Source organism: Onychomys torridus, chromosome 22, assembly GCF_903995425.1.
Source record: "Onychomys torridus chromosome 22, mOncTor1.1, whole genome shotgun sequence".
Lineage (NCBI taxonomy): Eukaryota > Metazoa > Chordata > Mammalia > Rodentia > Cricetidae > Onychomys > Onychomys torridus.
Window position 1 is genome coordinate 31,442,345 of NC_050464.1, and position 21,930 is coordinate 31,464,274.

Here is a 21,930-nt window from a genome sequence, read left to right on the forward strand (position 1 = left end):
GCTGGAGAGGCAGCTCAGCTGGTGTGTGCTATAGAATCATGAAGAGCTGAGTCTGATTCTCACACCCACATTTAAGCAAGGTACAATGTGACTCTAGTTCTGGGGTGGCAGACAGGGGCCTCCCAGGAGCTTGTTGACCAGCCAGCCTAGTCAAGCCAGTGAGCTCCAGATTCAGTAAGAGACTCTGTGTCAAAAAATAAAATGGAGAACAATTGAGGAAGACATCTAACAGTGACCTCTGGTTTCCACATGCACTTGTACACACACACACACACACACACACACACACACACACATACACACACACGTGCACACATGCACACGTGCACTTAACTCACACATATAGGCACACAAAGAAAGGAATCAAGTGTAGTTGTACACATCTATAATTCCAGCATTCGGAAGGTAGAGACAGAAAGAGCAGAAATTCAAAGTCATCCTTGGCTACATGGTAAGTTCAAGACTAGCTTGGCTAAACCAAGAATCAGTCTCAAAAATATATAAATAAATAAAAATCAAATAACAAACAAGAAACAACAAGAAAAAAAAACCCACCAACAACAAAGCCAAAAGCCAAAACAAACCAAAACCTAACTGACCAAACAACCAACCAGAAAGGTACCAACTTGAACAAAGTATTACATTCTCCAGGCACAATTCATGGGTACAAGACAGAGTCTGTGACAGGCACATGACAATGACCGTCTTTGCGGAAAAAATGTTATCAAAAAAGATGTCCTGGTGGGAATGGAGCTCAGATGGTAGAGTGCCTGCCTATCATGTATAAGGTCTTGGCATACATGTCTGAAATAAGACATACACGGTACTCCACACATGTAATCCCAGCACTCACGATGTGGAGGCAGGAGAATCAGAAGTTTGAGATCATCCTTGTCTACAAAGGGAGTTCCAGGCTAGCCTGAGATCTTGGCTTAAAGAAAATCCTACTTGATAGCTGTGATAATTTGAATGTAATCGGCCCCTATCAGCTCATAGGGAAGTGACACTATTAGGAGATGTGTGTGGCTTTGTTGGAAGAGGTATGTCTCAGTTCACTTCCTGCTGCCTGAGGATCAAGATGTAGAACTCTTATCTCTTTCTCTAGCACTATGTCTGCCTGCACACTGCCATGTCCCACCATGATGATATTGGACTAAACCTCTGAAACTGTAAGCCACCACCCCAATTAAATATTCTCCTTCGTAAGAGTTGCCATGGTGATGGTGTCTCTTCATAGCAACAGAAACCTGACTAAGACAAAGGGAAAAAAGGATTTGTGGGAAAAGGAAGGAACAAGAGATGATAATGGGGAGGTGAGTACATGATTTAAGTAACGTATACAGTTTTAAAAAATGTATTAAGTTAAAAAAAAAAACAACCAATAAAAAGATATCCCAATATCTATCTCTTCATATCAGATGCACACTGGTTTATGCAGCATTGGGGATTGAACTCAGGGCTTTGCACATGCTAGGCACACACTTTTCTAGCTGTGCTATTGCCCCTGCTCCCAGATGCTTCTTTTCATGTTGTCTGGGAGAGGATGGAGGTGGTAAAATCTCAGGTATTTGAGCAGCTGAGGATGGTGAACATTTTGGTTCAGAGCTGCAAGGGAGCAGGCTGTAGTCGCTTCCATCCAGATGGGGTTTTCATTGGGTAGAGTGCTTCCTGGGGCTCCCAAGGCTCCTGCTTAGGTACAGCGCCTTGCAGGGAAGGTAGCAAGCTTCCTGCTCTCTCAGGAGGCTGCTTGGAAGTTCTTACAGCTCCCGTCCCCAGGCTCAAGGCTTATGTCACCCCCACCAAGTCTTTCCTTTACCACAGGACACTTATGTAAGAGGACAGACCTCCTCAAAGGGAATTCTTCACCAAACCTGAACACGATGGCATAGACATCTGTTCCTGCAATAAGTACCGCCCAGAGTGTCTTAAACATCCTACAAGATTGACCTAGTTGCCAGTGTCTAAAAATTGGATCATAAAAAAAATTTGCTTTTCTAGCTTTTGTTGAAATAAAAATAAAAATTCTGGCCAGGTATGGTGTCATATCCCAGTACAAGGCCATCTAGTTTTAATGGGGAGTTCTAGGCTAGCCAGGGCTACAAAGTGAACCACTGTCTACATAAATTAAAAAAAAAGAAAGAAAGAGAGGGAGGGAGGGAAGGAGGGAGGGAGGGAGGGAGGAGGAAAGAAAGAAAGAAAAAAAGGGGGGGCTGGAGAGATGGCTCAGAGGTTAAGAGCACCGACTGCTCTTCCAGAGGTCCTGAGTTCAATTCCCAGCAACCACATGGTGGCTCACAACCATCTGTAATGAGATCTGGTGCCCTCTTCTGGCCTGCAGGCATACATGCAGGCAGAATAGTGCATGCATAATAAATAAATAAATAAATAAATAAATAAATAAATAAATAAATAAATAAATCTTTTAAGAAATTTAAAAAAAAAAAAAGAAAGAAAGAAAGAAAGAAAGAAAGAAAGAAAAAAAGACAAAGCACACAACTCTGGCCAGACCTCATTTGACAGTAAACAAGTCTTAGTCACTGCCTGGTGAGTATATGCCAACACTCCCTTTCCTCTGGTTATTTGTTTCAGTGACATATGTGGCCCCTGAGGCAGCTGGGATTGCTAGCTGGTTTGTTTTACTCTTCACCAGGATCTCCCCCTCTCCGCCCAGCCTCCACCATGAACAAGTCACTGGAGCTGCTTTAGTACACACTCAGCTGTACCTCTAGCCATCCAGCCCCCACCTTATGTCCTGACTAATTTGAAACACACCTCTAGACCATGAGCAGGAACGCTGTGGATTAAAGTTCAGTATTTACTTTAAATATTTTGGAGGTAAGTTTGCTTGTAGTTAAGAACCTGGTCCCTAAGTTGCCCATTTGTGAGTGTTGTGTGCTTTAAGTCTGTCGCCAGCTCTGCGGTTGTGACGTTCATAGGTGCACTGCTCATGTGCCTCCCTTCCATGCCTCCCTTCACCATCAGTTATGAAAAAGCCTACGAGGCAACATTTACAGTTTGTTGTTTTGAGACAGGGTCTTACAGCGTAGTCCTAGATGGCCTAGAACGCACTATATAGAATAGGCTGGCCTCAAACTCACAGAGATCAGCTTACCTCTGCCTCCATACCTGGCAAACATTTAACACTTTGAAGCATGACAATGTGTTCTTCACTTCATGGGTAACTGCCATCAGGTGGTACGGTAGCAATACCCTGCAGATGACTGACTTGGAGTCAGGACTCCCAAGCCCACTTTCAGCACAAGTGCTCTGACAGGTTGCAGTGGCTGGGCTACCTGTAGGCCAGCCTCCACCCACCCCTGACCCCTGCTCACCCAGCAGTTCCACCACGTGCAGGAGGACCGCGGCAGGAATGGCGTCAGGCTCGTCCTCTGACTTCCCTTCACTGTCCTCTGATTTCCATGCTAGCAGCTGCTCTGCAAAGGCCATGGCCAGGGGGAACTCCAGGGGCAGAGAGTGCAAGACCAGCACAGCTCCAGGAGGTGGGGATACTCCTAAGAGAAAGGCCCAGAAAGAACATGTGTGATTGGCAGCATCTGACCCAGGTCCATTTGAGAAAGCACCTGCTGCCCAGGGTTCCAGACCTGCTGCTGCGGCAGTGGGATAAAGAGCGGCAGTGGGACCATCTGGTGAGCTGTCAATGGCCAGGCCAGGCAGAGTGGCTCCCATCTGTCATCCTACCAACGGAGATTGTGAGTTTGAAGCAGGTCTGGACTACACAGCAAAATAACTAAAGAACTAAGTGAAGACAGGAGAAGAAACCAAGGGCCTCAAGCCCAGAACTAGAGATGGGTGTAAGGTCTGCTCTGAAAGAGGCTTTCTGGAAGCCTGCCCAGCCTGAAGACACGCCCTTTTGAGTGACGCAACTCCCTACAAGCTGAAACCTACATAAGACGATGGCTTCAAGGCACACTTAGGTTCTTAGGCACACTTAGGACCCTGGCAGGGAGCTGGGAAGGTCTCCCTGCTCTTTATAGTGATGGAAACAGTGCTCAGCGCTCTGCACGGACCTCCACCTCCGACCATGGGCTTGAATTTTCTCATTACCTCATTTCATTGCCACAGCCCAAGTCTGACTGAAGTGACCTCTCGTGAGAAAGAAAATCTCAAACCTCCCAACCTGTAATGCAACCCATCCCCTCTGAGAGCACCAGGGATGGAACGTGAGTCTCAGGGGCCTTTGGTGAGGTGAGAGGAAGCACACTCCCTCACCTGCACCTTGAGGTGGATGTCCATATGCCAGAAATGTAGATGACAGAGAGAAAAACCTTTGTTTTGGTTCATTGTGCTGGAGGTGGGACCCAGGGCCTGGCACATGCTAAGCACTTGCTGTACTACTGAACTATTCCCTAGCAAGATCCTGTTTTAATGTAAAGCTTGAACAGCAGGAGGTGAAGGCAAAAGACTATGGGGGGAAAAAGATTAAGAAAAGAGTGTAGGGCTGGAGAGATGGCTCAGTGGTTGGGAGCAGTGGCTGCTCTTCTGGTAGACCTGGGTTCAATTCCCAACAACCACATGGCAGCCAGCTCACAACTGTCCCATTTCTAAGAGAAAAAAAGACTGCTGAGCTGTCTCTCTAGTTAAAAAGAGAGAGAGAGAGAGAGAGAGAGAAAAGAATATAGGTTGATGGGCAGTGGGTAGGGAACAACTTTAATCCCAGCACTTGTAGTTGGAGTTTTTCTGCCTGGCCCACAGTCAGGACAAATTTCTCTTACCTGTCAGTCCCACAGTTGCTCAGACCCAACCAAAAAAGCACATAGAAACTTACATTGTTTACAAACTGTATGGCTGTGGCAGGCTTTTTGTTATCTACTATTTTTATCTGAAATTAACCCATTTCTGTTAGTCTATACTTTGTCACATGGCTTGTGGTTTACCAGTGTCTTTACATGTTGTTTTTCATGGCGGCAGCTGGCAGTCTCTCTCTCCAGCCTTTTACTTTTCAGAATTCTCTTTTCTCTTGTCCCGCCTATACTTCCTGTCTAGCCACTGGCCAATCAGAATTTTATTTACACAGAGCGATATCCACAGCACTTCCCCTTTTCTTTTTTTTTTTTTAAGGAAGGTTTTAACTTTTATATAGTAAAATTATATATAATAAAACAATTATCAAGTAAGAATTATAGTTATATTATTAAAGAAGATATATTATTTATTTTATATTTGTGAGTTTAAGGTATTATATTTAATTTATCTTTTATCATAATTGAGAAAATTATAATTATTTAGTTTTTAACCATATCAAAGACTTCAGAAGGATATAATATTGTCTGAGAACCGGAAGAAGGATGCAAGCATCCTTTTGGGAGTCTTGTAAGAGTAGACAGAGACAGCTGGCAGCCTGGACAGTCACCTAATGTTTTTTTTGTAAAGTTGGGGCATTTGTCTTTAGCCCACAGGGCTAGAGTCTCTCGATCATTTTTCTCAGTGACCTGTAGAATGTCTGGCAGTTTTTTCTGCGAAGCAGGAACCTGAAGGACCATTTTGTTAAGCCAAGTTTAGTGGTCACCTTTTTATGGGTTTTGTATGTCTAGTTGATCAAGCAGTCCAGGCAAGAACAGTTTTTTGTCCAAATGGCTATTTTTGTAAAGGTGAAGATAAGATATGAAATGTCTTTAATGTCCATTTTCCTCTCTGAAGTAAATTGGTGCTGCCAGGAGCAGACATGTCTCACTGTCCAGAAAAATCTAAATTTTAAAAATATTTTAAATGCCATATTTTGAAGGTCTTTGAAGTATTTGAAGATTACCTATCTATCTGAAATATCTCTATGTATACCTAGAAGACTTAACTAACATGGCTATGAGTATGATTATCACAGATGATAATTATTAATCTATTTTTAATTATCCATTACAATTTTAAATGAGCTATACAAACACAATACCTTAAACAGGAGTAGAAATATACACACAGTATAACAAAATTAACTTTAAGTTTGTATCAATAAACTAAAATCTATATCAATGTAAAACATTTTAAACAAGTTGTTGCTCTTTAGAAGTAAGTTCCTTCCTTAATCTACCCTTTCATCCTATTATATCTATATCAAGCACTGGAGAGGCAGAGGCAGGTAGATCTCTATGACTTCAAAGCCAGCCTGGGCTACAAATAGAGTTTTGTTTTTTTTTTTAATATTTATTTATTTATTATGCATACAGTGCTCTGCCTGAATATATCCCTGCAGGCCAGAAGAGGGTGCCAGATCTCATTACAGATGGTTTTGAGCCACCATGTGGTGGCTGGGAATTGAACTCAGGACCTCTGGAAGAACAGCCAGTGCTCTTATGCTCTGAGCCATCTCCCCAGCCCCTACAAATTGAGTTTCAGGACAGCCAGAACTGTTACACAGAGAAATCCTGTCTTTAAAAACCAAAAAGGAAAAAAAGAAAAAAAAAAAAGAGAGAACGACAGAAAAAGAAAAAAAGAGAAGACTGTAGGAGCTGGAGCCGTGGCTCAGTGATTAAAAACACTGGCTGCTCCTCTAGAGGATCAGGTGTAATTGACAGAACCCAAATGGAGGCTCAAGACTGTTCCAGGGGACCTCACATCTTCTGCTCTCTGCGGGCACCAGGCACACAAGTGCTGCACAGACACACATGCAGGTGAGATACTCACACACATTAAATTAACTTAAATTTAAATAAAGAAAAGAAAAAAGGGCCAGGGATGGTGGTGCATGCCTTTAATCCTAACACTTGGAAGCAGAGACAAGCAGATCTCTGTGAGTTCTGGCCAGCTGGTCTACAGAGAGAGTTCTGGGACAGCCAGGGCAACACTTAGAGACAATCTAAAACAAACCAACAACCAACCCCTCAAGACCCCCAATCCCTGGGGTTTGACTAGGGATGCTAGAGAGAAAAGCAGCAGGTGCTCACAGAACCACCAGACACCAGGGAGCTGTCCCAACAGAAACTCTAGGGACATCTGGCAAATGGGATTGCTACAGACTGTGACGGCTTCAAGAGTGAGACTGTGTGCTTGAGGAAGAAGGCAATAATCCCTCTGTGCCTCTGCCAGGCCTCAAACCTATTGTCTCTCAAACACTCTGCTCTGAGTAGTCTTTGACTTCACTCATAGCAATGGGATTGGGAGCTCCCAAAAGGCGGCCAGCAGAGCACGGCTGCCCGCCATCGGCAACACTGTGAGCTGAGAAAGACTCACCTAGTTTGATGTGGACCTTGTCTGTGGAGAGAACCACAGAAGGATACTGGTCAGCTGTGGGTGGAGGGGCGAGCCCAGTGTTGGCTGGGGAGGCGTCTCGGGGGTAGCAGGCAGCTTCGATGAGGTTCAGCTGGCCGGTGCGCTTCACTTTGTGGCCAAGCCCATAGACGAGCACACGCGCCCACGGGGCCTTGTACAGAGAGGAGCTGAGAGGAAGTGGGGGTTAAGACAGACTTGGCCAGGCCAGGTACTGGGCATAAGTCATCTCCACCACCTTCAGAAGGTCGCTCTCTATAAAGCCTATTCCCCAAAGACACAGGAGACAGGGGAGAACGGCAAGTGCTTTAAAGACAGTGTGCACTTGAGGGCAAGGACAGCTGGAGACAGGTTCCTGGGGCAGTGCTGCTGGAATGATCCACTTAGCTTTCTCTCCCTAGCACCGTCTTCTGGAGAAAGGACAACTTACTCTTTGCGGAATCCGGACTGACTTTCTTTGCAAGACACAACAACAAAGGCCGCTCCAGGAAAATTCACATCCATATTGACTTTGGACTCAGAAATTGGGAATTCTTCGGAGGGGAACTGCTCGGGTGCTGTCTGAAAGGAGACATGTAATAAGCAAGTGTGGGCTAAACACACTCCATCTCACCCTGTGAGGAAGGACAATCACCCAGGACACATGCTGAAATAGGTGCAAGAGGTGGGCAGCCTCTGGAGGAGAAGGCACCAGAGGCCCAAGAGTTCCTCAAGAATGGCTGCCCAGTGGCTCATGGGAGAGCACTACTCAGCAAGCCAGGGAAATGCCTATTCAATGGTGTCCCCAGCGGGGTGGGGGTGGGGGGTCTAGGAGCTCAAGCCTCTCTCTACCTGCAGGAAGCTGCAGATCTGCTTCGTCAGCTCCAGGAGGCTGTCCTCGCCCTGGTGCAGGGTGCGGGTGATGGCCACGCTGAGCCACTCCCTCAGCGTCTGGGAGCTGCCCTGGTAGAAGAGGTCAGTGGCCGAGCAGCTCTGGGAGTGGAGGCAGTGCTGCAGGGACTGTGCCAGGAGGATGGAGCTGGAGCTGATGGTGCCGTCTGTGGGCAGGACAAGAGAGGGACATGGCAGAAGTGCAGCCGCCAGCTGCCGAGCCCAGGAGGCAGACGCCCAAGGAAGGACGGCACTGATGGAAAATGGGAGGCGGAGAGTCCTGGGCCGACATCAGGGCAGTGAGGGGAAGTCAAGAGCTTGTGGCCGTTAAACTTGTTTTTTCTAGGATAACACAGTGCTGCAAATAACACCTTCAGTGGAAGCCCAAGCCTCTTATTCTGTGTACAGGCGTGCTATGTGCATGCCTGGAGGCCCGAGGTTGATGTTAGGTGTCTTCCTCAGCAGCTCTTCACCTTATTTTTTGAGACAGGGTCTTTCACTGATTCAAGTAACCTGCCTGGCTGGTGAGCTCCAGGGATCCTCTTGTCTCCATCTCCCTAACATTGAGGTTACAGATGCACACCACTGTACCCAGGCAGGTCTCTCTGTGCAGCCCTGGCTGTCCTGAGACTCGCTCTGTAGCCCAGGCTAGCCTCAAACTCACAAAGATCCTCCTGTTTCTGCCTCCCATGTTCTGGGATTAAAGGTTTGCACCACCAACACCTAGCTTGTGCCCAACTTTTCATGTGGGTGCTGGTAACCTGAATTATGGGTACTCATGCTTGCATAGTAAGTACTTTACTGATAGTCATCTCCCCTACTAAGTTTCTTAAAGACCAATATGGGGCCGGGTGGTGGTGGCGCATGCCTGTAATCCCAGCACTCAGGAGGCAGAGCCAGGTGGATCTCTGTGAGTTCGAGGCCAAGCCTAGTCTACAGAGCGAGATCCAGGACAGGCTCCAAAGCTACACAGAGAGACCCTGTCTCGAAAAAACAAAAAGACCAATATGGGATGACCCATCCAGCTGCTCTGAGCCAGCCTAGCTCCACTAAGGTATGTTGAGGTGCCCAGTGTGATTACTCAGTCTTCATGGCAAAGCTCCTCTTACAGTGCATTCCTCTAAGTGAGCTGATGGACCCTGGTGCTCCGACAGGCTAGTGGAGAGGGGTTCTGTATATGCTGGCTGGGACCCTGTGGCTGCTGAAAATGCCATGGTTTCACAGTACTGCTTGCAACAGGGTCTGGGGGTGCCTGTGCCTCCCTTACCACTCGCTTCTATCTTAGGTGATAACAAGAAAAACGGAGGTTGAGGCAGACAGGAGCGTCTCAGTCATGGGAGGACCAGGGGGTGATTTCCTCACTTAGTATTGCCCAGATGAGCACAGAGAGCCCTTGCCTGAAGATCCCCGGCTCAGCTGACTCACATGAGCAGCTCTAGAGCAGGCCCTGCTATGGAATCTATTTCTGTCTCTCCAGGGTCAGGCAGAACACCTGTCACAGCAGTCCATGTTCAGTGAGCACTAGGCAGATCACTAACTGACTGAGGTGAGAGTGCACTCAGGTGTCTAAGAGCAGGGGGCATGGCTACCTCAGGTTCCCCTGACCCCACCATGGAAAATTAGCATGCTAGGTAGCCTGTGTGAACTGGCTCAACCTCAGGGCTGGTTTTCCCTGACCAAGTCTTACCTGGGAGGGGAGGAGCAAGGAGCTGATTGGATAGGAGCTGCAGGTGCTCTAATGTGATGTCTCGGATGGCTGGGATGTGGAAGAGTCGAGTGAATAAGTGAGGTAGCTTGGGGGCGAAGATGTTGAGCAAGGCCATTCGACAGTACAGCCTGGCCAGTGCAGCCTCACACCGTAGCAGCTCTCTGAAGGAAAAGAAAGGGGAGATACACTATGTGCTGACAGTGTGGTCTGGCCCTCACCTCTGAGCAGAGAGCTCTTGGGGGTGGGGTGGGGACAATGACAGATGACACTACATCTCAGGCTTCTCTCTGGGCCCTATGTTCTGTGTTTCAAGTGATTCACTTGAGTTTTAAATAAAAGCCACAATAGTTTGCTTTGTGTGTTTTTTTCCAACTCAAAAAAAAAAAAAACCCTTGAAAAAGAAATGAAAATATCTACACCAAACCTTATAAACAAATTCATAGCAACAGTGTTTCTAAGGGCCAAAGCGTGCAAACAATCTTAAAGTTCATTAATTTAGTGGTGAGTCCACACAGCTGAATGTTACTAAGTAAGATAAAGGGATAAGACATCAAAATTTTGAAGGCAGACCTTTTGAAGAGCTAACAGTTCACAGAAATTGGCATAATTAGAGTGAGATGGCCATGTAGATCCCTGAGGCAGAAGTGAGTCCCGCATGCAGAGAACAGAAAACCTAGTGTGGCCCAAGGAGGGAAGAAGCCTCCCAAACTCACAGGGTGTTACAAGGGAGCTACAGTTCGGAGCCTTCCATGTGGGAAGGTCTGGTTAGAGGCACAAGCTCTGACTTGCACCCGACACCAACCATCCTTTTGGAGTGAGAGGCTAGAGAGGAGTCCTCCTGGTCTAGCCCAGGGGTTCTCACCCTTCCTAACGCTGTGACCCTTTAATACAGTTCTTCATGTTGTGCTGACCCCCAACCATGAAATTACTTTGTTGCTACTTCATAACTGTCATTTTGCTACTGTTATGAGTCATAATGTAAAGATATGATTATATGTCCCCAAAGGGGTCTTGCTGTGTCCAGTCCAGGTGATCCTCTGCCTCAGCTTCCCAGGTGCTGGAAGCACAGACATAGACAGCGTGGGTTTGCCTGAGGAGAAACTGAGAGGATAAAGGACAGATGGCGAGGAACATGGTGTGCAGAGGCTTTTAGAGGAGAACTGCACTTGTTACTCTGCCTTCCTCTCAACTGCAGCACAGATTACTACTACTACTACTTCTTCTCCTCCTCCTCCTCCTCTTCTTTTTCTTCTTCTTCTCCTTCTCCTTCCTCCTCCTCCTCCTGATTTATTTATTTGCATTGGTGTTTGCCTACATATGTTTCTGTGTAAAGGGATTGGATTCCCTGGAACTGGAGTTACAGATAGGTATGAGCTGCCATGTGAATTCTGGGTATTGAACTGGGGTCCTCTGGAGGAGCAGACAGTGCTCTTAACCATTGAGCCATCTCTCCAGCCCCACAGCAGGGATTTCTATGATGGGAAGAAACAAGTCATAGGAGATTTTTTATTTATGTATTTTTTAATAAACAAAATCCTTGGCTGGCCTGGAATTCATTATTTAACAGTGCATGGCAAGGAATTGTGGCTGATCATCATTAGATTTCGTCTGTAGAGGGCAGCCTGTCTCTACTGCAGCTCTGTCCTTTTCAGAATCCTGCACTGTACTGTGCAGTGTTCAGAGTACGCTGGTTATCCAAGACAGGAACAGCTGGCTGTTCTCCTCACATGGATGAACTGGGTGTCTCTTCTGTTCCCTCCTGACTTCTTTCCTCGGCATGTCTTCACTATGCCTCTCTAGCTGGCTCCAGTCCCAACATCACAGTAGAGTGCATGTGACACAGGCCATGAGCTTCTAGACCATCTTTTCTTCCCGCCTCTTGCTGTTCTGCAACTGCCTTCCCTCCTTCTAACTCTCGGCTTTGAAGGAGAAGCCTTCTAGTCAAGCATGAATGGGACACATGAAAACACAGTAGACACATCTCTATGCCCCAAAGAGAGAAAGGCCCAGGTTTACCTGTGAATTTGAAGGTTGGTATTGTCCAGTGTGACTAGCCCATTAGTGGCCGTCCTTCGGTAGCCTGCAGGGGGCCTTTCCAACATATCGATGGGGTACCAGTACCGCACCAGCACCCCTTCACTCCGGAGGTATGTCTCCACCTGCACCAACTCATTCACCTGCAGTGGAAAAGTAAACATCCAACCAGCTTTTCTGAGAATTAACTTTATTTTTCAAGTTCATGCAAAAATATGTATATATTAAACAGTTAGATTTTATGCTATAATTTGTATCTAGCTGCTATTTTATGAACAAGATTAATGAACCCAAAGAGAATTTACAATACACATGTTGATTTAATTTTTCTCAAAAAAGTATTTTTTGAGGCAGGGTCTCACTGTGTACTCCTGGTTGACCTGGAACTCACAGAAATCCACCTGCCTCTGCCTCCAGAGTATTGGAATTAAGGGCATGCACCACATCTCGCTAAAAGATTTATTTTTATTACTTTTAATTACATGTATGTCTGTGTATCTCTATGTCTATATACGTACACTGAGAGCAGTTGACCTTGGAGGCAAGAACAGAGTGTCAGATCCCCTGGAAGTAGACAGTTGTGAGTTGCCAAACCCAGATGTTCTGTAGGAGCAGCAAGTACTCTTAACTGTTGAGCTATTTCTCCAGTATTCCCCACAAAATCAATTCTTAATTATAAATTAACACATAATAGAAAACAGAAAAAAAAACCAGATATTTTAAAAAAGCCTTGGGCGGTAGGGGGGACGACACACGGGGATGGGGACAGGGGCATGGACAGGGATGGGACGGGACAGGACTGAAAAGATGGATCAGTGGTGGAGAGCCCTGGCTATTCTTCTAGAGGAACCTAGTTCAATGTCCAGCACCCACAGGGCAACTCAAGACTGTCTGTAACTCCAGTTCCAGGGGATCCAACATCCTCACACAGACATACATGCAGTCAAAACACCAATGTACATAAAATAGAAATAAATAAATCATTTTAAAAAAAGTCTTCAGGAAAAAACTTCAAATCAAATAAAGATTAGAAGAACCAAAATTTGTTAAAATAGCCCTTGTATAATTTGTGAGTATATTTTAATTGCTTTTTAAAGTAAATCTTTAATAATCCCTAGGTAAAAATTATATTGGTATTTGAATGCAGAGTACATATGTAGCAGCTTACTTTTAGTTTCCACCAATAAAATAAAGCTACCAGATAGAGTCCTTGCTTTTAACAATCCTGATGCTGTCTTCAAGGATAGCGGCTCACTTTGCTCCTCACTGAACTGACGCAAGGCAGCGACAGTTTGGATGTGACTGGCGGTGTGGACCGGCAGGGCGCCTGGTGTAGCTTCACTCCCATAAGTGTGAGATGCCTCACTGAGTCCTTCCACACAGCTGCACTTCAGTTTAGTTCTCTTCTTTCTTTGTAGGATTTACTTTATGTTTATCTATGTATGTTTGTCCATGTGACTGTATGCACATGTGTGTCTGGGTGCCCACAGAGGCTAGAAGACACTTGGATCCCTTGGAGTTAAGGTGTCTGTGAGCTACCTGCCATAGCTGCTGGGATCTGAACCCTGTTCCTAATGACAGAGTGAGGGCTTTTAACCACTGAGCCACCTCTCTAGCCCAGCTTCCTTGTTTCTAACTTGAAGAGAAATCTCAAAGCACAATCCCTGTCCCATCTGTCTATGTGGAGTTGAGAACAGACCCTGCAGTCCCTTTGTCTGGTACCTGGGCATGGCAGCCTCTCTATACATATGGGACTGGAGGAGCCAAAGTAGCTGTTCACTTACTGAATCCACATCTAGGACAACTCCATGAAGGCCAAAGGTTTTGAGCATCCCTCGGATGGCGAATTTTGGCAAGGCAGTTCCCAGGGTACTGCTGGCGACACTGCCGCTGTCTGGAGAGCGTGTCACAACCGTGAGACCTGAGGAATTAAGGAAGGCCAGTTCACCTTGGGAGGAGGCTGCGCTGCAGGGCCTAAAACAGCTCTGCAGCATGCAAAAATCAAAAGGGCATAGCGCAGCCTGTAAAGTAATAACAAAATGGTAAACTCTTCCAATTCATGAAGGAGACAAGTAAGCCAAGACAACACATGAAGCTACGTTCATTATTACTTGTCAATCACCAGGGAGATGTGTATAAGAGCCACAGTGAGACCCCTTGGCAACAGCAATGGCTGATGTGAAGAGACAGATGGAACACACTGCCACACATGTGCAGAACCTGGAACACTCATACACAGCTGGTGAGCTGCTGGAAATGTAGGATGGTCCAGAATGTAGGATGCATTAAAAAGTATTTTGGTAGTTTCTCAAAAGGTTAAACATAGAGTTACCATATCACCCAACAATTCTACTCATGTTTATAGATTCCAATCTATTATAATACATATGTATTTCTCCTAGAGAAATGAAGATGTATGTCCATACAAGAGGGTGATACAAATGTTTAGAGCAACAGTATTCCTAATAGCCAAAAAGCAGGGCCAAGTCAATCATCCATCAACGATGAATGAAAACAACTAAGGGCATGTCTATACAACGGAGCATTGCTTGACAGTCAAAAGAATCAAGTATTGATCTATGCTTCATGGGTGAGTGCATTTAACTGTGTAAAGGTGTGTTACATTTGTTTAACTAGGCAAAGATGTGTTATGTTCGTTTATGCTGCATTTGTTTAACTAGGTAAAGATGTGTTATGTTTGTTTATACTGCATTGTTTAACTAGGTAAAGATGAGTTATGTTTGTTTATACTGCATTGTTTAACTAGGTAAAGATGTGTTATGTTTGTTTATACTGCATTGTTTAACTAGGTATGGATGTGTTATGTTTGTTTATACTGCATTGTTTAACTAGGTAAAGATGTGTTATGTTTGTTTATACTTCATTGTTTAAGCAAAGATGCGTTGCCGTTTCACCTTGCTTGCTTTAGGTACCTGATTGATCTAATAAACAGCTGAAAGGCCAATAGGTAGGCAGTAGAGGGATAGGCAGGGCTGGAGGGCAGAAAGAATAAGTAGAAGGAATCTAGGCTTGGGAAAAGAGAATGAGAGAGGAGAGAATACGGGAGAAAGAGAGGGCCCAGGGCCAGGCAGCCAGGCAGCCAGAGGCAGAGTAAGTTATACAGAAGGAAAGAAAAGTAAAAAGCCCTGAGGTGAAACAGAGAAACAGATTAAAACAAGAGCTAAGATAACACCAAGCATTCAAAACTAACAATAAGTCTCCGTGTCATGATTTAGGAGCTGGTTGGTGGCCCAAAAGAAAAAACTTGCTACATTTGATATCCACCATGGGGCCTGAATTTCCACACAGGGCCTGAGATGGCTGGAAAGAAAAGAAAAGAAAAGAAAAGAAAAGAAAAGAAAAGAAAAGAAAAGAAAAGAAAAGAAAAGAAAAGAAAAAAGAAAAGAAAAGAAAAAAGCTGGCACGCTAAGTAGAAACAGCAACCTAAGTAAAAATGCCTGCCACAATGCAGGTGCAAACTTCCTAGAGCTGGGGTGGATGAATGCAGTTCCCTGGCAAAAGCAGCTCCAGACCAGGCTGCAGGCTTAGGCTTGGCTTTCATGGACCTGAGAAGGGGCGGGGCCAGCCGCCAGAGCCTCTTGCAGAGGGCCTAGCCTGCACTGCTTAGCAGTTTAGAGTAGGTTCAGATGGAAAAACAGGTTACAGTGTGCTTAAAAATGTATGTAGGCATCCGGGTGGTGGTGGCACACGCCTTTAATCCCAGTACTCGGAGGCAGAGCCAGGTGGATCTTTGTGAGTTTGAGGCCAGCCTGGTCTACCGAGTGAGTTCCAGGAAAAGGCGCAATGCTACACAGAGAAACCCTGTCTCGAAAAACAAACAAACAAACAAAAAGTATGTAGGCTTAAGAAAGAAAGAAAGAAAAGAAAGTGGATACAAACAGTCATAGAAAAAATAGTTTAAAAGTAATAAGGTCTTTAAAGAAAGACTAAAGTAATATAAAAAGGATAAGCCATGTAAAGATGGTAAATACACAGGGAGTCTGGATCCTGTATGGTGTCTTGTTCAAGTTTTTGAATACTGATGACTTAATGACAGCTGCTGAGAGACATGTGATTGTTAAGGGGACTGCTGAGTTAAACCAGCCTAGATACATAAGGAATGCTGTAACTTGAAAATGGAAGTCAAAAAATTTGTTGTGTTGGGAGAAGAGATTACCCTTTTGTTTCCACAAGAAACAAAAGGCTGTGGGTTTGTTCAAGGTTAATCGAGATCAGGTTTGATTGGGGGAGACCTCCTGAAAATCTTGGCTACAGATATAAAAGAAATAAACATAGAAAAACTACTAGCCAGGTGATGTATATTTTATCTGCTCAAACATTTAAAAAAAAAAAATCTGGGCTGGAGCGATGGCTCAGTGGTTAAGAGCACTGGCTGCTCTTCCGGAGGTCCTGAGTTCAATTCCCAGCAACCACATGGTGGCTCACAACCATCTGTAATGAGATCTGGTGCCCTCTTCTGACCTGCAGTCATACATGCTATATACATAATAAATAAATAAATCTTAAAAAAAAAAAATCTTTGGTTGGCTTGTATACAACACACAGTCCATACTTGTGTTAATATAGATATGTATGTTACCTTTGAAAGTTTGTGTGTTTTCAGAGCCAGGGAACCAGACACCAATGAAAATGGTTGGCCCAGGTGATCCTGACTCTCAGAGTGCCTCTGTTGCAGTTTCTTCAGAGTTCTGCATGCAGAACAGCATTAAGGCTGCTGGCTGAGATGGTCCAGCCTCACAAACTATTCTAGCCAGGACTTCAGATAGGCCTTGTACTTTCTCACTGCACAGAGACTGAACAACAGATGTTATAACTAGTTTTCCCAGGACTTAACCATTATTTCAATTTCCTCAAGTTTTCTAAAGATGCCATTGCCCACAGACAACAGGAAGCAGTCTAGAGATAAACATTCCCAAGAAGTGGTGTGGGTGTTTTTTGATCATTTGGTAGGTTATGGATGTTTGCTACCATTAAGGGGTGGGGGGATATAGGAATATAGGATAAAAAGACAAGTATTAACCTCAAATGTTTTACATTGGTATGGACTTTGGTATATTGATACAAATTTAAAGTTATTTTTGTTATGTTTTACATATGTTTCTACTCTTGGTGGGGTATTGTGCTTATGCAGCTCACTTAAAAATGTAATGTATAATTAAGAAATGCAGGTTAGTAGTTAGTCATCTATAGTAATCAAACCTGTAGTCATATTAGTATGTTTTCAAGGTTAAACAGATATATTTAAATAGATAGATGGTCTTCAAACACTTCAAAAACCTATAGAATATGGCATTTATGAAGTTTTGTTAACATGGGCTTTTCATGACAGTGAGATGCATTTCCTCCTGACAGCATCAATTTACTTCAGAAAGGCTGATGGACATCGAAGAACCTCCATGTGGAGGTCACTTTCAATGTGGCAAAGCTAGCCATTTGGGCAACAAACTGTCCTTGCCTCGACTGCTGGTAGTATACTGTTCAAACTGGACATGCAGGGCACAAAGGAAAGCAACTGCAAAACCTCATGACAACAAGGCAGGACAGTCCTTGAAAATTCCTGCTTCATAGAAAAGTGTGCCAGATCGTCTGCAGGGCACAAAGAAAAGTGACTGCCAAACTTTGCCAAAACAAGGCGGGACAGTCCTTCAAAATTCTTGCTTCATAGAATATTTTCTAGGCCTGTAGGCCAAAGATGGATGCCCCAATGTTGCAGAGGAGCCTTGGGTGATTGTCCAGGCAACCAGATGTCTCTGTCATTGCTATAGTTTTGGAAGTAGCTTACACTGCACTTCCTGTTTGCTCAGGTAATATTATATCCTCCTGGGATCTTTGATGGAGTTGAAAACTAGATAGTTACAGTTACAGTTTTCCTTAGCGATGACAGAAGGTAAATTACGTACAGAGTTTTGGACTGACTCATCAAAATAGAATAGATAATAGAGTGATTTCTCCAAATTTGCCAAATGCAAAGGGACTGGATATTGTAAATGTAATTCTTACCTGATAACTGTTTTTTATTATATATGGTCTTACTATGTTAAAGTTAAAACATTTCTTTCTATTTAGTCAAAAAAGGGGAGATGAGCCTGGGAAGAGAAGCAAGGCCTGAAAGATCACATGTTAAATGATTCCATTTGAAACAAATGCCCATAACAGGTAAACCCACAGACAAGAAGCAGAGCACAGTTCAGAGTCTAGGAAGAGGGAAGGATGGGTAGATGGAAGAGCACAGAATTTTTCTGGGGATATGAATATGCTAAAGATAGAGGAAATGGTTTGGTAGATCCCCTGGGACTGGAATTCTTCATGGTTGCGAGCTACCATGTGGGTGCTGGGAACCAAACTCAGGTCCTCTATAGGAGCAGCCTACACCCTTAACTGCTGAGCCAGTTCTCCAGCTCCAGCTATCATGAGTTTTTGTGAAGATTATTAGGCTGAAAAAATGAGCGGCTTAAAATTCTTTGTGTATGTGTTTTTCTGTTGTTTCTTCAAAATGTGTAATAGATTTTTGTGAAAAGCATATTTAAATTCTAAAAAGCTCTATAAACCATGGCCATATGGTTTGGGTGTTTTATGGGTTTTTGTTTGTGAGACAGGGTTTCACATAACCTAGGCTGTCCTCAAACTGTAGCCAAGGCTGACCTTGAGCAGATCTTGTTACCTTCAAGAGTGTGCCACCATGCCCAGCTAAACACGTGGCTTATGAACTCAGAGTCCATGCCCACACCAGGAAGCCTACCTGAAGCCTGCTTCCTTCCTCTACTCTCAGCCCTGCCACAGCTGCTTATGCCAGTGAGCCACCAGGACACCTGAAGGCTTCACATGAGAAACACCACCCTGGGAGCCAGCAGCTGCTCCTTTCAGGGGAATGTCACCCACAGAGCAAGGAGGAAACAAAAGCAAAACCTTTTCGGACTTTGTCAATTGTGAACTTGTTTGCTTCATCTTTAATGTCCTCAATGGTAGGAAGATAAAGGTCTCTTGGGATGCCGCCATTCTCCTCATAGAGAAATTCAACTGTCTGCCGGGCAATGTCCACCATGCCTGCAAACAGAGCACACCAAGTAACTCCTCAGGGAACACAATCTTCAGACCAACAGGGCACTAACTCGTGCCTAGAACAAAACAATGGAGTGTGTTTCCATGCCCTTGCTGGGAGGACAGTTTGTACCCAGTTTAAATACTAACGCCAGCTGGGTGGTGGTGGTGCACGCCTTTAATCCCAGCACTCGGGAGGCAGAGGCAGGTGGATCTCTGTGAGTTCGAGGCCAGCCTGGTCTACAAAGCGAGTTCCAGGACAGCTACACAAAGAAACCCTGTCTCAAAAAACCCAAAAACCAAAAACTAACGCCATCACTTCTAGGAGCCTCAGATGGACCTTGCCAGGTGTGCCAAGGAGACAGCACCTGAGTCAGCACTGCTGGTGTGATCACCAGAGCGGAAAGAGCTGGAGCCTCAGTCCAGGACAGTTCACAAGGCACATGACTATGCTGCATCTAACTTGGGCTAACTGAAGAACAAACAGCAAATGAGGAGGAGGAGAATGTGTGAGCAGTGTTTGCTTCTGACTCTGCAGATCTGGTGCCACAATAAACACACTGTTTAGAGAGGTGGAGAGCGGTGCTACACACCTGCTATCCATTACTGAGATGTCCTGTGGATTTGTTCATTTTGAGAGTGTCTCACTATGTGGCCCAGGATAGTCTTAAACTTGCCACCCTGTCTGTATCACAGGCCTGTACCACTATATCCGGCTGCTTTGTTCTCCTTCCCATAGAGAGAGGATATGATTACACTTAACAGCAAAACCGACACTATGGTATAATTGTACTAGTTATAATAAGCCAAGTACAGAGGTGTCCAATAGTTGGTAACAGACAGAAGGAAAGCACTGTGGGGAGTCCAGCAAGGTGTCTCCTTCTGCTGTGGCTGTTTCGGAACCACAATGCTTAGCTGCCATGGACAAGACAATGTGGGCTGACAGGAGACTGCTTTTACACAGCCCAGCCATCACACAGCTACAATCTCCATTCACTGGCTTTTCTATAGTGAAGAGGTGTAGCAAATGTGAGCACGCTTTAAAGGCAGGCACAGTTACAGGAGGACGTCACGGAAAGCAGCTGCCAACAGGGTGGGCAAGAAACTGGGCTGAGCACGACCAGATTACAGAATTGCAGTGATCTGCAATTTTTTCGAAAGGAATAGTGTTGAGGAGGAAAAACTACTGTTTAAGGTACACGTAGGGGGCATGTGGACCATGCAGACCTTGTGGGCATCCCGTTAGCCTTCCCCATGGGACCTGGTGACTGCAGCTGTCCTCTGGGTGCTGGGAGCCACCCCCGACCCTCCTTCTCACCTTGCCACTGCTCTGTTGAAGGGGAAATGGCACCACCATCATTGCTGCTATGACAGTACTGAGCACTGAACTGAGAGCACTTCTACACCTCGGGCTCTGCTCTTAGGAATGCCATGTGCATCCGCTTATTGGTTTCACACATGCTGAGGAGGTAGACATCACTACTGAGTCCATTCAAGATGGGGAAGCCCAAGCTCATCAGCTGATAAACAGCCCATCTGTGATTGCAGATGTGAGCATTCTCCACCAGGCCACACAGCCTCCCATGACAACTATTCTAGCTTCGTAGGTCACACTGACAAGGAAAATGAAGCCTAGCGATGAAGGCAAAGGACCCAGAGTTCACTGACATACAAGGGTAAGACATCATCAAGCCAGACATGCCATCCGAGGAGCCCCTCTCCTCAACTGTATCTCCCTCATCCCTCAAGCCTCTCAGCGACTCTTCAGGAGAGCAAAACATAGCAGACCTAGTTGTAAAGCACCCTTGATCTGGTCCAGGCCCGACTTTCGCTCAGCTTCGTTGCGGAAGCGTCTTCGGATGGTAGGGAAAACCTTGGTCTCCCACGCTTTCACCAACAGGGCATAGTGGTCCTCCTGAGGGGAGAGGAAGCTGGTGAGCTGAGGAGGAGCTTCATGCAGTCACTTGTAGCTCTGTGCAAGGACCTGCCCTGCTCAAGCCTGGCCTCAACACAAGGCCTCAGGTACCCCACAGCAGGTCCCCCCCCCCCACAGCAAGCCCCCTCCCCCCAAAGCATGCCCTCCTCCCACTTCCTCCCCTTCAGAACCACCACAGTATTCTCACTACAACTTGGATCTCCTCCTGAGCTACCATCAGGGTCCTTCACCCTTCAACATGTAGACCTCTCTGGAGCAGCCCAGCCTAGCAGACATGGCTACTCATGGGCAGTTCAGAGAGACGAATGTGCCACGGTAACTACTCACACAGGACACAGCAGAAAGCTAACATCATCGGCCTTGTCCCCAGAGTCCTGACCCAGGCTGTGGGCTCTCACCTGTGGGATGTCATCTTCATCGTCGTCATCACTTTCGTCATCTGCAATGGGAGGTGGATGGGGGTCTGGCCCGGAGGTGATGAAATTCTCATAGCTGAGCTCGACTTTATAATGGCAGGAGGTGTCACTATCATATTCTGTAACAAAGCACAGTTAGATTCTTTTCCTTTCCTTTCCTTCTCTCTTCTTTCACAGGTCTAGGGATGAGACCTTCTCCATTCTAGGTATAGCTTCAACCACTGAGATATGTCCCCAGCTTCTGTCTATGTATGTATGTATGTATTCTCTCTCTCTCTCTCTCTCTCTCTCTCTCTCTGTCTCTCTGTCTCTCTCACTGTCTGTCTGTCTGTCTGTCTGTCTGTCTGTCTAACTGAATGTTGAAATAAGGTCTTGTTAAGTTGCTCAGGCTGGCCTTGAACATACCCTATAGCCCACACAGGCCTTGAATTTATTATCCTCCTGCTTCAGCCTCCTGAATACTTGGGTTTATAAGCCTGAATCACCTGACCTGGCTTAATATGATTTTTAAAAAAATGATCAGGAGGGCCAGCCTGGGCTACAGAGTGAGTTCCAGGAAAGGCACCAAAGCTACACAGAGAAACCCTGTCTCAAAAAACCAAAAAAAGCCGGGCAGTGGTGGTGCACGCCTTTAATCCCAGCACTCGGGAGGCAGAGGCAGGCAGATCTCTGTGAGTTCGAGGCCAGCC

At 45.5% G+C, this 21,930-nt stretch overlaps 1 protein-coding gene across 8 annotated transcripts in view; it reads right to left on the bottom strand.

Annotated features, from left to right (window-relative positions):
* Positions 1–21,930, bottom strand: part of Hectd4 (HECT domain E3 ubiquitin protein ligase 4) — a 177,548-nt gene that overhangs the window by 25,886 nt on the left and 129,732 nt on the right. For all 8 annotated transcript variants that reach the window (XM_036171561.1, XM_036171562.1, XM_036171557.1 and 5 more), the window contains 10 exons: positions 21,224–21,360; positions 20,678–20,804; positions 18,758–18,895; positions 13,615–13,751; positions 11,813–11,973; positions 9,776–9,957; positions 8,050–8,255; positions 7,649–7,779; positions 7,183–7,388; positions 3,333–3,512 (listed from right to left, as the gene is read on the bottom strand). In XM_036171561.1, coding sequence (XP_036027454.1) covers positions 3,333–3,512; positions 7,183–7,388; positions 7,649–7,779; positions 8,050–8,255; positions 9,776–9,957; positions 11,813–11,973; positions 13,615–13,751; positions 18,758–18,895; positions 20,678–20,804; positions 21,224–21,360 — 1,605 coding nt within the window. The remainder of the gene's footprint in view (positions 1–3,332; positions 3,513–7,182; positions 7,389–7,648; positions 7,780–8,049; positions 8,256–9,775; positions 9,958–11,812; positions 11,974–13,614; positions 13,752–18,757; positions 18,896–20,677; positions 20,805–21,223; positions 21,361–21,930) is intronic.